The sequence below is a fragment of the Helobdella robusta genome (assembly GCF_000326865.2).
Source record: "Helobdella robusta unplaced genomic scaffold HELROscaffold_33, whole genome shotgun sequence".
In the NCBI taxonomy this organism is placed as follows: Eukaryota; Metazoa; Annelida; class Clitellata; order Rhynchobdellida; family Glossiphoniidae; genus Helobdella; species Helobdella robusta.
This window is the reverse complement of record NW_008704623.1, coordinates 971484-988478: the sequence shown is the minus strand read 5'-3', so window position 1 is coordinate 988478 and position 16995 is coordinate 971484. Positions and strand designations below refer to the sequence as shown.

The 16995-nt window shown below is 33.7% G+C and overlaps 4 protein-coding genes across 4 annotated transcripts in view; 1 reads left to right on the top strand and 3 right to left on the bottom strand.

Moving 5' to 3' along the window:
* Nucleotides 1-473: 473 nt before the first annotated feature.
* On the bottom strand, nucleotides 474-4160 carry HELRODRAFT_175348 (hypothetical protein; the record flags this gene model as incomplete). The annotated part of the gene is made up of 10 exons (XM_009022776.1): nucleotides 474-571; nucleotides 853-934; nucleotides 1423-1535; nucleotides 1733-2018; nucleotides 2451-2531; nucleotides 2770-2834; nucleotides 2956-3046; nucleotides 3260-3609; nucleotides 3734-3862; nucleotides 3995-4160. 10 exons carry the CDS (start codon nucleotides 4158-4160, stop codon nucleotides 474-476), a joined length of 1461 nt encoding a protein of 486 aa, XP_009021024.1.
* A 1148-nt stretch (nucleotides 4161-5308) lies between these two features.
* On the top strand, nucleotides 5309-12281 carry HELRODRAFT_112981 (hypothetical protein; the record flags this gene model as incomplete). Its single annotated transcript, XM_009022775.1, has 18 exons — nucleotides 5309-5446; nucleotides 5594-5686; nucleotides 5806-5920; nucleotides 6235-6321; nucleotides 6651-6759; nucleotides 7034-7102; nucleotides 7382-7484; nucleotides 7564-7638; nucleotides 8477-8579; nucleotides 8873-8944; nucleotides 9497-9534; nucleotides 9822-9885; nucleotides 10206-10294; nucleotides 10544-10627; nucleotides 10958-11027; nucleotides 11390-11496; nucleotides 11705-11838; nucleotides 12167-12281. Exons 2-18 carry the CDS (start codon nucleotides 5597-5599, stop codon nucleotides 12279-12281), a joined length of 1524 nt encoding a protein of 507 aa, XP_009021023.1. The 5' UTR covers nucleotides 5309-5446; nucleotides 5594-5596.
* An 887-nt stretch (nucleotides 12282-13168) lies between these two features.
* On the bottom strand, nucleotides 13169-15688 carry HELRODRAFT_82533 (hypothetical protein; the record flags this gene model as incomplete). Its single annotated transcript, XM_009022774.1, has 8 exons — nucleotides 13169-13249; nucleotides 13680-13814; nucleotides 13905-13972; nucleotides 14150-14269; nucleotides 14418-14486; nucleotides 14703-14799; nucleotides 15034-15082; nucleotides 15609-15688. Coding segments are annotated over 8 exons (699 nt in total), but the record flags the coding sequence as incomplete, so codon positions are not given.
* Nucleotides 15689-16493: 805 nt separating this feature from the next.
* The window catches only part of HELRODRAFT_157296 (hypothetical protein), a gene marked incomplete at both ends in the record, with an annotated part of 5113 nt that continues 4611 nt past the window's right edge, over nucleotides 16494-16995 (bottom strand). Inside the window, 3 exons of the mRNA XM_009022773.1 lie at nucleotides 16494-16609; nucleotides 16698-16760; nucleotides 16991-16995. The exon at nucleotides 16991-16995 is cut by the window's right edge and continues 56 nt beyond it. Coding sequence (XP_009021021.1) covers nucleotides 16494-16609; nucleotides 16698-16760; nucleotides 16991-16995 — 184 coding nt within the window. The remainder of the gene's footprint in view (nucleotides 16610-16697; nucleotides 16761-16990) is intronic.

Here is a 16995-nt window from a genome sequence, read left to right as displayed (position 1 = left end):
AAATTCATACAAACACACAAATAAAAAAATAAACAAACAAACATACACATGTACATACGAGCATACAAACAAACATAAAAAAAAAACATGCAAACATTCAGACATACAAAAGCGCTAAAGACGATATCTGTAGATATTTTTGAGAAGTAATTTTATTTTTTAAATTTCTTCAAAAGCATGAGATAGTTTATTAATAAACTTTATTAATAATGTTTATAAAAGAGAAAAAATGTCCTCAAACGATGTGTAAGCAGTCATGCATTCATTCATTCATTTATTCATCCATCCATTTCATTCATTTCTTCATTCATTCATTCACACTTCATTCAGTCATTTTCATAACACGATTTTCAGGTCACCAGATAATAATAACAATAATAATTATTATTATTATGACAATTTAATGATAGTAATTAAAAATAATAACACGAAAATAACAAAAAATAAATAAATGAATGATTGACTGATCAATTTTAAGCATTATTATTATTATTGTTATTATTATTATTATTGTTGTTGTTGTTATTGTTGCCGTAGAACTCAACGACGCACAGATGACAGCTCCAGCTACCTGGAAAAGAACGAACGAATGAATGAATGAATGAATGAATGGATAAATGAATGAATAGATGAATGGATAAATGAATGGATGGATGAATGAATGAATGGATGAATGAATGAAATGATGAATGGGTGGATGAATATGACTGAATCGATGAATGAACAAAGGCATAATTGAATAACTGATTAACTGGTTAATTGAAAATGAATGACTGGTTAATTGATTCACACACACACACACACACACACACACACACACACATACACACACACACACACACACAAACAAACCCTCAGGTGGCTCAGACAACGGTGGCTTCAAGCAGTACATGTGGTAGCCACGATCGCAATCGTCACAAAATAACAACTGATCCTGATGACAATATTACGATGATGGTGGTGATGATGATGACGATAACGTTGACGACGATAATGATAATGATGTTATTGTTGTTGTTGATGAACAGTAATGTCGTTGGAACACCCAAACAACACTAAACACCAAGAAGAATTACATACATGCATAGATAAAACACAAAACAACGAACAATATATACCAAAATACATAGATAAAACACAAACCACCTAACAATACATAAATACATACAAAAATACATAGCTAAAACACAAAACACCCAACAAAACATACAAAAATACATAGATAAAACACAAAACAACCAACAATACATACAAAAATACATAGCTAAAACACAAAACAACCAACAATATATACAAAAATACAAAGATAAAACACAAAACACCCAACAATACATACAAAAATACATAGATAAAACACAAAACAACCAACAATACATACATAAATACATAGACAAAACACAAAATACACGGAGGAATACTGACGTCATTATCGCTAGTACCACAGATGCCACAAGATTTGCATTCGATACACTGCCATGGGTATTGCTTCACGGAGATTATCATGTTGGGGGAGAATTGCAAGCAGCTTGGGTGGCCTGAATGAGTTATTATAATTATTATTGTTATTATTATTATCCTCATTGTTATTATCACTACTACCATCATCATCAGCATGATCGTCATCAGTCATCGCTATTGCAAATTATTTTCTGAGGACTACTAATGAGTATATAATGATGATGATGATGATGATAATAATAATAATAATCCAATCATCATTATCATAACCCACCGGATCGTCCGCAATCGGCACAGGAAACCATTTCCTCTTTTAGTCCCGTCTTCCGGTTTTCCATCTCGTCCCCGAGGCAGAAGTCGCAGTACTTACTCCCAACTTTCGGGAGCATTTGGGGAGGGATATTCCCCATCATCGGAGGGGGAGCCACCATTGTGGACGACGACGACGACGATGACGTAGACGACGAAACCGCCAGCATAGGCGGACCCATCATGTGGTGATGTTGGTGATGCTGTTGTTGTTGCTGCTGCTGGTGGTAATGATGATGGTGCTGCTGTTGCTGGTATTGGGGGTGGTTTGGAAATGATGAGGACGATGAAGACTGCTGCTGATGATGATGCTGTTGTTGTTGCTGCTGTTGTTGTTGCTTTCTTGAATAAGTTGTTTCTATTTTGGGGATCAAAAATTAACAATAAATACATACATATAATATGTGTACATAATGAGAGAAATAAAGAGAAAAAGAAAAAGAGAGAGAAAAATAGAGAGAGAGAGAGAGAGAGAGAGAGAGAGAGAGAGAGAGAGAGAGAGACAGACAAATAGACAGACAGATAGATAGACAGACAGATAGACAGACAAATAGATAGACAGACAAATAGATAGACAAACAGGTAGACAGAGATGATTAAATATCTAGGTAGCGACAGCAACAAGTTATTAATCAAACAAATAATAATTATAACAATAACTATCTAAATTGTAAAATTCCAACTGTATTTGACGAATATTTATGAGAGTAGTACCAACCAGGCTTGTGATGAATGTGAAGGTCGTCGTCATCAGCTGGTACAGCCTGTTTGCGCATAAATTTAAATACATTTGAATATTAATTAGCTAATTGATAATTTCAATATTGATTAATTTTTTTACTTGAAAATTCACAAAAAAACAACAATTTGAAAATATGTTATTAAACCATTCAAACAGTACAAAACACAAATTATCAAATAATAACCATAATTAATTAAAATTATTTTTAATAAAACCTAATTAATTATAAATAAACATGAACAACAATGAATATTAAGGACCTTATTATGGGTGTGATTCATGTGGTAAGATAGGCCAGGCCTTGTCTTGTAACGCATGGGGCACACTGCAGCATAAATTAGCATAAATTAATATTGATTAGTCCTAAAACAATATTGAAAGTCAAAATGAATAATTAATAAATAAATAAATTAATTAATTAGTTAATTAATAAATAAAGTACCCACATTCACAGACGTAGGGTTTGTCTTTGTCAGTGAGGTTATCTGCTGGTTCCTTTTCCTTCTTTGCTCGACCTTTGCCTCCTCCGGCACCCCGCTTTTAGGAAAAACGTTTAAAAGATGAAAATGATGAAATGATGACTGGGTGGTTGCCAAAAAATCTCAAAGATCAAAAATATGAAAGAGTAGAATGCTAAAAACAAAAAAAGTTGATAGAACAAAAATTTCTACATCAACCACAATTGGAAAAATAACTGACGGAATAAAAAATTTTACAGGATAACAAACAAAAACCCTGTAAATTTCAAACCTGGGACTTGGGCCCTCTGAAAGTGGGATCTTTGAGTACCCCACTTTTGGTCCTATCTCCACCCCGACCGCCCTTCTTGGCTCTTTTCTTGATGTAGGTCTCTTCGTAATCGCTACTATCGGAGTCAGGTCGGTCAGTCTCCATCATCTCTCCTCCGTCCATCTGATCATCCCAGGCCATCTGTTGTTGTTGGGAGTTTGATGTGGAATCCTCGTTCGTTGTTGATGACATTGACGTCGTTGCTGCCATCATCGAGTCAGACTCCCCGTTGTTAATGTTGTTGTTAGCATTGCTGTTCAACGCGCTGATGCTCGATTGTGACTGGTCAGCATTGTTCAAGCAGTGAGCATCTGTTGGGTGGTTGAGATTTAGGAAGGGTTCAGAAAAATAGAACTGCCAAGAAAACATTAAAAAAAAAATAAAAAAAATGGAAAAAAAAACTTCATCACAAAGCAAATTTACTATAAAACTAACCAATATCAACAGCCTCATCTGCTAATTTTATCTTAGGTGTGGGTCCCAGGGAGAAATCGGGCAGGGGAAGGGTACACTTTTTCTTCCATCTACGACATGGATAGGAATACAGCTGTCCATGACGAAGACCTAAAATTTCAAACTCAATTATATAGATAAATTCAGTACATGACAGGCTAATCTTATAATTATATAAATGATTTAAAATTAAATATATCAATTTTACACACATCCCTTAATTGATTTAACTAACTAGCCAACCTGGAGCCCTGTATTTATAAGGGATCCAAAGGTTGCAGTGGTTCTGGGCGACTCCAGTTTGTGAGTCCAAAAATGGCAGACGCTGTCTCCTCTCAATGCAGAGTCGCTTGTTGTAATTCTTCGCATTCTCCAGCATATCCTGGTAGAACTGATCAGCAACAGGCATCTTGAAAATGAATAAATTAAATTTTATTTAATTTATTAATCAAATTTGTTGGCCATTCCCCATTCGGCATTCGTGGTAATAGGAATTGTAATTTGAAATTATAATAATAAGGTTGGTCAGTTGTAATGGTCAAAAATTTTCAAAAATTGAGACATTTCAAATTTTTCAATTAATTTAAGACAATATTACTTTAAAAGTATGATAGATAATCCCAAACCGATTTAGTTAGGAATTTAAAAAATGTTATTAAAAAAAAAGAAAGTTGTCTATTATCGCTAATGTATTCAAAACAAAGAAAAGCAAATGTAATAAGCATTTTATCAAAATGGATCATTTACTTGAAATAAATAAGCTAAAACTCAAAAATGGAACTTTTTAATATAAAAATGTTATTATTAAACATATTTATTACACTAAAATTTATTTTATTTTACAAATTTTGATGAAAATTAATCAAATTTCACTTAAATTCATCTTGCGGGAGCTTTTTCGCGTCGCTAGGCTGTAGTTGTCAATGTCAACTGATAATAATCACAATATAATTTTGCATTTTGTTTAATTTGTAAACAAATGACACTTCAAAATGGTGATTTAAATTCATTTTTTGATGAAATAGCTTTTTAAATTTTGATAATTTAGTCGACAAATTCAAATTATGGTGAGAAAAATTTCAATTGGAATTTAACTATTTCAATTCAATTTCAACAAACACTCCCACTGACTAGCAACTGATATTGTCATTATATTGTCATTCAATTCAGTAAAACAATTATATTGATATATTATTAGTATTTATGACAAAAATACTGTTATTAATTTACACATACATAATTAATAGTTTGATGAAAGAATAAAATGATCCTATCTATACGTTTGATTAAAAAATCAATCCAAACTTTTGCTCGTCATATATGATCATGTGTTGGTGTCATTGATTAATTATTCATACAATGGCTAATAAATCAATTATTTATTATAAATCAATAATAATTAATTCTTTCTTCGTATTTATTATCATACCTAAACGGCAAAATTAAGTTAATTGAAGCTCTATTATCTAGTTTGTAGAGTTTCATTTGTTCGTTATTTTGGTGTAGATATAGAAAAATACTCACATTTTAATCTTAAATATTTTCATCTCTTCCCATCAGCTTTTATCACGCAATAAACCGGCCACAGCTAAAACCGGCGACGCCAAATTAGGGAAAGACAATAAAAAATCCGTCCCAACTTTAGAAGAATTCATCGAAAGCAGAGATTACACTGGCGCCATAACCTTATTGGAGGTTAGTGTTTAGGCAGTATACACGCACACACACACACCATACACACACAAACACACACACACACCACACAAACACACACACACCACACAAACACACACACACAAACATACAAAAATATACTTACACGCATGAAACATACACAAATAGTTCATGAAAAACAGCGGGAAAAAAAGCATAGAAAATGATTTATGGATAGCCTACTGCGCGTTTCATCTTGGGGATTACAAAGCAGCAATGGAGGTACGTTACGTCGTCTGGATCATTACCATACCACTTAACATCATTATCATCATCATCACCGTCATCATCATCACGGTCAATATCGCCATCATTACCATTATCGTCATCATCGTCATCAGGAGTATGAGAAAATGTCGAAACATCCAAAGTGCGATCTGCACATCTACACGAATCTCGGCTGCTGTTACTTCATGCTGGGGATGTACAAAGAAGCCGAAGCTGCCGCTAAAAAAGGTGCTGCTACTACTACAACTTACCACTTACTGCTACTGCTGCTGCTTCGACTGCTACTACTGTTGTAGTATTGTTATTATTACTACTACGGCTGCTATTTCTGCTGCTACTACTGCTGCTACTGGCTGATGCTGCAACTACTGCTACTACTTTTGTAGTATTGTTATTATTATTACTACGGCTGCTATTTCTGCTGCTACTACTGCTACTACTATTACTACGATCATGACAATAATAAAAACAATAACATCAATAATAATAATAAAATAATAAAAATAATTATAGTAATGATGATGGTGATAATAATAATTCAGCTACAAAGAGTCCATTACAGACTCGATTACTGTTCCATCTCTCGCACAAACTCAGTGATGAAAAAAGATTGGTTGAGTTGCATTCAGGTTGGTTGGTTGGTTGGTTGGTTGGTTGGTAGGTTGGTTGATTGATTTGTTGGTTGGTTGGTCGGTCGGTTGGTTGGTTGGTTGGTTAATTGGATTGATTTATTTACCAACCGACTGACTGATTAACTTCATTCATTCATTCATTCATTCATTCATTCATTCATTCATTCATTCATTCATTCATTCATTCATTCATTCATTCATTCATTCATTCATTCATTCATTCATTCATTCATTCATTCATTCATTCATTCATTCATTCATTCATTCATTCATTCATTCATTCATTCGTTCGTTAATTTGTTCATTCATTCATTCATCACTATCAGGATTGGATGACGTCGTTGAGGACCAGCTTTCATTAGCGTCCATTCATTACCTGAGGAACCACTATCAAGAAGCCATTGATATTTATAAAAAAATATTATTGGATAATCGGTTGATTGATTGATTGATTGGTTGATTGATTGATTGATTGATTGATTGATTGATTGATTGATTGGTTGGTTGGTTGATTGATTGGTTGGTTGATTGATTGGTTGGTTGGTTGGTTGGTTGATTGATTGATTGATTGACTGACTGATTGATTTATTGATTGATTGACTGACTGATTGATTGATTGACTGACTGATTGATTTATTGATTGATTGACTGACTGATTGATTTATTGATTGATTGACTGACTGATGGATTATTTTGAAATTAAATGCAGTGATTATCTAGCGCTGAATGTTTACATCGCTCTCTGCTACTACAAAATTGATTACTATGACGTCTCACAAGTCGGTTGATTGGTTGGTTAATTGATTAGTTGGTTGGCTGGTTGATTGGTTGGTTGGTTGATTAATTGGTTGGTTGGCTGGTTGGTTGGTTGATTGGTTGGTTGGCTGGTTGTTTGATTGGATGGTTTTTAGCTGGTTGATTGATTCGTGCTTTGATTAGTTAGTTAACTGATATTCGTCAACTGATTGACAAACAAACAAATGAACATACAAATAAACATGCAAGCAAACAATCACACACACACACACACACACAAACAAACAAACCAAAACTTGTAGGAAGTACTGGCCGTGTACTTAAACCAGTACCCAGACAGTGCAACTGCACTCAACCTGAAGGCCTGCAACCAATTTCGTCTCTTTAATGGAAAAATTGCCGAAGTTGGTTATGTGATTGATTGATTGATTGATTGATTGATTGATTGATTGATTGATTGACTGATTGACTGATTTGTGTTAGGCAGAGTTAAAGACACTACAAGATTTAGCATCACCATCGTTTACCTACGCTAGGGACCTAGTGAAACATAATTTGGTCGGTTGGTCGATTGATATGTTTTGTTCAGTGTGATTGATTAATCGGTTGATTGATATGTTTACTGTGATTGATTGGCTGGTTGATTGATATGTTTACTGTGATTGATTGGCTGATTGATTGGCTGGTTGATTGATATGTTCACTGTGATTGATTGGCTGATTGATTGGCTGGTTGATTGATATGTTTACTGTGATTGATCGGCTGATTGATTGGCTGGTTGATTGATATGTTTACTGTGATTGATTGGCTGATTGATTGGCTGGTTGATTGATATGTTTATTGTGATTGATTGGCTGATTGATTGGCTGGTTGATTGATATGTTTATTGTGATTGATTGGCTGGTTGATTGACATGTTTAGTGTGATTGATTGGCTGGTTGATTGATATGTTTAATGTGATTGATTGATTGGTCGATTGATATCTTTACTGTGATTGGTTGGTCGATTAATATGTTCACTGTGATTGATTGGTTGGTTGATTGGCTGTTGATTGATATGTTTACTGTGATTGATTGGCTGGTTGATTGACATGTTTAGTTTAATTGATTGATATGTTTACTGTGATTGGCTGGTCGATTGATATGCTTAGTGTGATTGGCTAATTGAATGATTGACTGTTAAAACAAACGATTAGTTAATTTATTAATTAATTAATCGGTCGATTGATAAACTAACTTTTTAAATTACTATTAATTTTTTACTCACATTATTATACTTCTGTTTTACTAGAATTACGAATATGATAATTACGACGCAGATAATCATCAGGACGATGATGATTATTATGATTATTATTATTATTTATAATAATAATAATTATTATTATTATTTATAGACAGTTTTTCGCGGAGGTCAGGCAGCCTTGCAAGTACTCACACCCCTTGTTGACGTCATTCCCGAAGCAAGGCTCAACCTGGTCATATATTACTTGAAACAAGGTTGGTAGGCTGGTTGGTTGGCTGGTTGGTTAGTTGGTTGGTTGGTTGGTTGATTGGTTGGCTGGCTGGTTAGTTGGTTGGTTGGTTGGCTGGTTGGTTGGTTGGTTGGTTGGCTGGTTGGCTGGTTGGTTGGCTGGTTGGTTGATTGATTGATTGGCTGGTTTGTTGAAAAATTTCTTGTTTGTTATTTTGAATCTTTCGATCGTTCGTTTAATCAATAAATCAATAGTCATTCGTTTATTCATTCATCCATTCACTCATTTATCCATTCACTCCTTCATTCACTCACTCAGATGAAGTGGCAGAAGCGAATGAATTAATGAAGGATCTCCAGCCAACTACACCCCAAGAGTACATCTTGAAAGGTCCTCTACACTAAATTACATTGAAAGTTCATTACATTACAATTCATTACGTTACATCACAATTCTTTAAATTACATTACAATTTATTACATTATATTATGATGTGCTACGTTCCATTACAATTCATTACATTAAAGATTCACTACTCCAACAATTCATTTAATTCACAATTCACTACTTCAACAATTCACTACATACACAATTCACTAAAACAACAATTCATTACATTCACAATTCACTAAAACAACAACTCATTACATTCATAATGCATCGCATTCACAATTCACTACAATAAATTATCTCGAATAACATAAAAATTCAGGTACATTTTAATTCAAATAACATTAAAAACAAATGAAACTCGGGTACATTCTTGTAAATTTTTTTTTACATTAAAATTTATAACATTTACAGTGATATGACATTAAAATACAGTACAATACATTAAAAATGGTTACCTTAACAATAGAATTACATTAAGTTCCCATGCATCAAATCATGTGACTCGATGCTATTTTCACGTAACAATCACATTAAATGAAACATTCACAGCCATAGTGAACGCAACCGTGGGGCAAGAACAAAATTCGGTAAACATTTATTTATTCGTTCGTTTATTCGTTCGTTCGTTTGTTTGTTCGTTTGTTCGTTCGTTCGTTCGTTCATTCACGCATTATTTCATCTATCCATTCGTTCGTTCGTTCATCCATTCATTAATCATTCATTCATCCACACATTAATCCATTCATTTATTCATTTATCTACACGGTAATCCATCCATTCATTCGTTCGTTCATTCATTCGTTCATTCATTCATTCATTCATTCATTCATTCATTCATTCGTTCATTCATTCATTCATTCATTCATTCATCCAGAAGGAACATCTAAAAGCCGCCCAGCACTTATTCTCAGTTGTTGGAGGATCGGCCAGTGAATGTGGTAAGGTGATTGATTGACGGAGAGAGGAGTGAAGAAATGAATGAATGAATGATTGATTGGTTATGTGGCTGATTTTTCGTATGAATTATAGAATGATAGATTGACAAGTGAATGAATTTCTTGATGGTATGCATACAGAAACATACACACACATAAACACACACACACAGACGCACAAACGCATACATACACATACACACACACACAGACACACTGTCACACCTATACACACACACACGTACACAAACCTACACACACACACACACACACACGTACACAAACCTACACACACACATACACACACACACGCACACAAACAGACACACTACCAGGTCGGCAGTGTATGGCTTCAAATTTTTTTCTCTTAAAACAGTTCGAAGAGGTCATGATCTATCTAAACTCAATCAAGGTTTGATAACAAAATTTTTTTTTTCAAAAATTTTTTTTTATTATCGTCATCACCACTATCGTCACCCTCATCATCGTCATCATCACAATCGTCATCAACATCATCACGATCGTCATCATCATCTTCATCGTTCTATACTATCAGTATTAAAAATATTATTATCATCAATACCACTACTGTCAATACTATCATCATCACCACTATCATCATCATCGTCATCGTCATCATCGTCATCGTCGTCGTCACCAGAGCTACTTCTACAACGACGACGTCTTCAACTTCAACTACGGTCAGGCGAACGCAGCCCTCGGCCAGTACAAAGAAGCTGAAGAGGTGATGATGACGATGATGGTGATGATGATGACGATGATGATGATGACGACGATAATGATCACGATGACGATAATGATAATGACGACTATGATGATGATGAAGACTATGATGATGATGAAGACTATGATGATGATGAAGACTATGATGATGATGAAGACTATGATGATGATGAAGACTATGATGATGATGAAGACTATGATGATGATGAAGACTATGATGATGATGAAGACTATGATGATGATGAAGACTATGATGATGATAATGACGACGACGATGAGGATGATGACCGCGATGACGATGATGATAACGATGATGATTACACCCCAAAAGGCCTTCCTCATGGTGCAGAGTGATAAGATAAAGAGAAGTTACATCTTTCTCAGCTGGCTCGCTCGCTGCTGTACGTACGAGTCGTGTCGTGATAATATAATTTCCCATAATTATAATAATAATAATAATATAATAATAATATCAACAATCATAATAATCATTATTGTCATCATAATAATAATCCGCATAGTGCCCCGGCCACATATATAAATTTCTTTTAGCAATCTGCTATGAATGTATATTATTATATAGATTAATATATATATATATTATATAGATTAATATATATATATATATATATATATTTATATATATATATATGTGATATATATATATATCCTATTTTTGTTCTGATATATGCTTACCTTCTTCTGCTGCTGCTGCTGAAAATTATAAGAATAATAATTTTATTATTATTATTCCTTTTTTCAGTCATAATGAACCGGAAGCCGAGATTGGCCTGGGAGTTGTATTTGAAGATGGAAACATCAGGAGAGTCATATCAACTCCTACTCATTATCGCTAACGATTGTTACAAGGTTCTATGCTGTGTTTTTATATCTATGCTATTATTATTATGTTTATGCTTTTAATATTGTTGTTGTTATTTCCGTTCGCTATGTTGTTGTTGTTACTGTTCATGTTTATATATATATATCTTCAAAAACTTGACGACACGCGCAAACACACACACACACCACATACACAAGCACACAAACACACACACACATACACACACAATGATAGAGAGGCTTATTTTTCTACTCGGCGAAAGCGTTCGATGTGCTAGAGAGAATCGAACCAACTCCGGAATATTGGGAGGGAAAGAGGGGTGCCTGTGTGGGAGCTTTCCAGATGGTCGTCAGTGGGCATGAGCCCAAGTTCGTTGCTGTTTGTTTGTTGTGAATGTGTGTGTGTGTTGTGGATGTGTGTTTGTACGTTGTCGGTTGTGGATGTGTGTGTACGTTGTTTGTTGTGGATGTTTTGTGTGTTTGTATGTGCGTGCAAACTCGTGTGTGTGTGTGTTAATTTTATGTGTTCTTGCACCGTTTTTGGCTTTTTATATTCAACCCAACGAATCACAATCAACAAGCTGCTATACGTTTCAAATGACAACCAACCATCAATTAACCAATCATAAACCGACCCCACGTTCAACCGATCAAGACCAACCAACGAGCAACACATCACATCCAACCAACCTATCAGAGAGCTTTTACGAGACATAATACAGATGCTACAGAACACGGGCAACCCGCAAGTCGAGTACATATTAAGGGCCATGAAAAAATGGGCCAAGGATAACAGGGTCGTGCTCTATTAACCGACCGACAAACCGGTTATTAAAACCGCTTGGTAGAACCGGTTCGCGAACCGACCGACACGTAACCGCATAACGTTGTTGAGACAAATGTATAATGTTACTTTTTAGTCAATTAATATTTGATTTTTCAGCTTTTTTTTATTTGTGTTTGAATTTTGAGACAATTTATTGGAACAAAATTAATTTTTTCCATACTTGTTAAAAACGAAAAAAGAAATATTACGTTTGAAAAGTTTTATTTTATAATATAATATGACTTAATACCATGTACCATGTAGAATATGTAACAATCAATCAATCAATCAATCAATCAATCAATCAATCAATCAATCAATCAATCAATCAATCAATCAATCAATCAATCAATCAATCAATCAATCAATCAATCAATCAATCAATCAATCAATCAATCAATCAATCAATCAATCAATCAATCACCAACAGATAGAAGAATTGGTTGATAGATTAACTGAAATATTGAAATTTATATTAATTCATTACTCTTGCAATACCGGTCAACGCTTAATGTTTTTCTCTCTCTCTCTGAATGAATGTATAAAATATAATACATAGGCGAATGAATGAATGGATAGATAAACAAACAAATGAATGAATGGATGGATGGATCGCTAAATAAACAAATGAATGAATAAAGGAATAAAAACAACAACATGGAAATACCCAGATCTAAAAATAAACAAAAGAAAACAAACAGAGGTGGAGTATTATTTTGATAAAGTTAAATACACTAACGAGAAAAAATTCCCAAAAATAACAATAAAAACAATAACAACAACAATAACAACAACAATAACAACAACAATAATAATGTTATGTTATTAATATTATTGTTATTTTTATGAATAATAACAAAAATGATCGTTCGATCATCCGAGGAATGTAGAAATAAAGACACTCGTGTTGACGTTCAGTGTCGCGTGCCACCACCTATCTGGAAAATACAGAGCCTGTTGTGTTTGTATGTATGTGTTTGTTTGTATGTATGTGTTTGTATGTATGTATGTATGTATGTATGTATGTATGTATGTATGTATGAATGTATGTATGTATGTATGTATGTGTATGTGTGTATGTGAGTGTTTGCATACGTAGATGTATGTGTTTTTGTATATCTGTGTGTTTGTATCTAGACCAGTTTGTGTATACGTGTGTATTTGTGTCTATTGTACAGTACCATATGTATGTCTGTTCGATTGTATGTGTCTTATCTTATGTATGCACGTTTGATTGTATGGCTTTCTTTCTCTGTACATGTGTGTGTGTGAGTGCGTGTGTGTATGTGACTTTATGAAAAGTTAATGTGTATATGAGTAGATATAATTTTCATCATAATACCATCATCATCATCACAGCAATTATGATCATCATCATAATCACCTCCCCGGGCTTAATGGTACAGTCCAATGGTAACATTCCATCAGGTAAGAAGGGCATCTTCTCCACTACCCAATGCAAAGTCGTTGAGTTGGGGTCAAACTCTGGGGTCATCTCGAAGGGGTACAAAAACCAACGCTGTTGACGATGATTAAAATGACGTCATTCTGATGTCATTATTTGTGAGGATGGTCAGTGTAATGATGACCATTGCTAAAAATAAGTCACCTTGCTTCCGTAAATAACTTCGGAAAAACCCGGACCATGAAAGTGAAACGGTACGCCAGTGCCTGCTCCTGATAACGATGATGATGATGATGTCGATGATTGTGGCTATGATATTCATGACGATAATGATTGTGATGATGGTGACGCAAAAAGTCTTCGCACTCCTGGTGTAATGGTAAAAAAAAAATTAAAAAATAAGCTGCAAGTAGACTCGTAATTCTACACTAACTGACTAACTAACTAACCGGCCAGTCCGTAACTGAATGCCGGGGACATTTTAGGGATGTGCAGAGGTGGTGGATGGTAGGCCGCGAATACTTCGGACCATTCCGTGTGGTTGTTGTCGCCGAACCAGTAGAACGTTTCTAAAGATTGTTGTTGTTGTCGTCGTTGTTGTGGTTGTTGCTAGGGTAGATATTGCAAATACTGCACAGCCAACAACAACATCAGCGAATATCGCCAACAACAAACAAGAATGACGTCATCAAACAACAACAATGAACAATGACAAACCATTTCCGCGGTCTTGCAGACCCTGAGGTTTCAGTATTTTCTCTATGTACTCTTTCAATGCCACATCTTCTGTTTGATCAATTAGTGAGTGAGTGAGTGAATGAGTGAGTGAGTGAACGAGTGAGTGAGTGAATGAGTGAGTGATGATATTTAATGTTACGAAACTCACTGACCACCATCATCATCATCATCATAACCATCGTTATCATCACCATCTTACTCATCATCTGCTTAATCGTCATCATCATCATCATCATCATCATCAAAAACTATCATTATCATTACTTTTTCCATATGAATATGTATTAGCAGTGCTCAGTCTAACAATCTTATCTCCAAATTGTTCTAGCATTGTCTGTCTTCTTGAAAATTTTCTAAATTTCTTTATGTAGATATGTATATATGTTGTGCGCGTGTTTATATGTGTGTGTGTGTATGTATGTGTGTGTGTGCGTGTTTGTATGTGTGTGTGTGTGTGTGTGTGTGTCATACATCCTCATTATTCATCACGCTCATCACAATTAAGATTATGATGACTATAAAACTTTATCATCATCATCTTCCTCCCCGTCACCACCACCATCATCTTCGTCACCATCATCATCATCTTACTCACAGTATTATCGTTGGAGTTCTTCACAATGAATGGTTTCTTGTACGCATAACTAGGTGATGTGTAAGAGAGAATTTTAGTATAAATAAAATAAAATATAATATCTTTGGTATAAACAAGAGAAAGAGAGAGAGAAGAAGAGAAAAGTGAGAGAGAAAAAGAGAGATAGAAAGAGAGGGAGAGAAAGGAAAGAGTGAAATACAAAAAATAAAAGATAGAAACACATGTAGGTCAGTACAAAATGATACAAAACGTTTATATACATTCACAATTTATACATATTACACATTCACAATTTATACAAATTACTTATTTCTTCACATAAATTTTACGCTATATAAATTTATTTAACTGATAGATTTGATTTAGTCTATTGATTAAGCTGCTTGAATTTAGTTATTAATTAAAAATAATCTATAAAACGGAGTGTATATATATACAATGCACTCATATCATTTTTTTATCTATAATAAAAAATTAATTATACCAATTATAAAATCAGGCATTTTTATTTGTATCAATTAATAATTAATTAGACATTATATTTATCTACAATTGAATTTATAATTTAAATTCACTTTTCAATAAAATCTTCCTGACTCAGTGAATCCAATCTCTCCACATTGCAACCACCTTCATGTACTATCAGTTTAGAAACATCTGTATACCTAATGACGAATCATAATTCATTAGTTAGTAATAATTCAATTAAATTGATTAAGATATTTATCTTTATAATAATCATATAAATGATATTTATTTATATATTATTAAGTAAAATTAATTAATTGAAAATCAAGAAAAATCATTTAGTTTATTTAAAATAGACTTTCATACAGACCATCCCCCATCATCATCAAGTAGATTTTTCTTTCCGTCAGCATCAGCAGCAGCAGGACAGCCATCACTAGGGGGTCCAGTTATGGGACAGAATCCCGAATCATCATCGGATTCCGAGTAACAGTAGATCAGTGCGATCATATTGATCACCAATACGGACATAACTTGAATTGACGCCATTTTTAGTTTTAATAGATAAGTTAGATAATTTTTCAACGAATTTATTTTAAACGGTTTCAACCACCTAGCAATTCAAATTTAAATCTTAATTCATATTTCGCAAACTCAACACGTAGGTTTTAAATAAGGATGTGTCAGTTACCATAAAAATGAATTTAAGTTATAAAAGATTTATAATGTCCTTAAATAGCTAATAAAGCAATTTATTTCACGCAAAAAACCATTAAAAATTAGTTTTTCAAAATGAATTGATAAAACTTCCTCTTAATAAGACAAAATTAGTCAATGCAATCATTCTCCAGGAGGTTTTAATATGAAAAACACAAAAAATGAGTCAACGAAACCCAAAATAATAATAATAAACAATTTCAATCAGTACCTCAGACGTTAAAATAATTAGAAACATATCAAAAATTATCTTCTAAATAGATATTATATCAAAACTAAATAGATATATCTCCTTTTAAGACTACAACAGCATTCCCCTTAAGATAGCATCTTCCATTAGAGCCATCGACATTAACGTACATTATTCCGGATCTTCTGGAACATTGTTTAGCTGTCAATTATAATTAATTAATTAATTAATTAATAGATTAATTTATTATTTATTTGCAAAAGATTATTTAATTATTAACATAGGAAACCTTTTAGACTGGTTCTTCTCAAAATCTTGGACCAGTAAGGACCCAGCACGGTATGAGCTGACCCTGGTTAAATGTCATGGAATGAATTAAAATAATTAAAACTGAAAGCTATGTTCATCCGTTTGTTTTTTTTCTGTTCATTCATTCGTTCGTTCGTTCATTCATTCATTCATTTCATTCATTCATTCACTCACTCATTCACTCATTCATTCACTCGTTAATCCATCCACCATTCATTCGAGCGGTCAATCAATCAATCAACCAACCAATCAGCTCTTTCCTTTCATACTAACCAGTA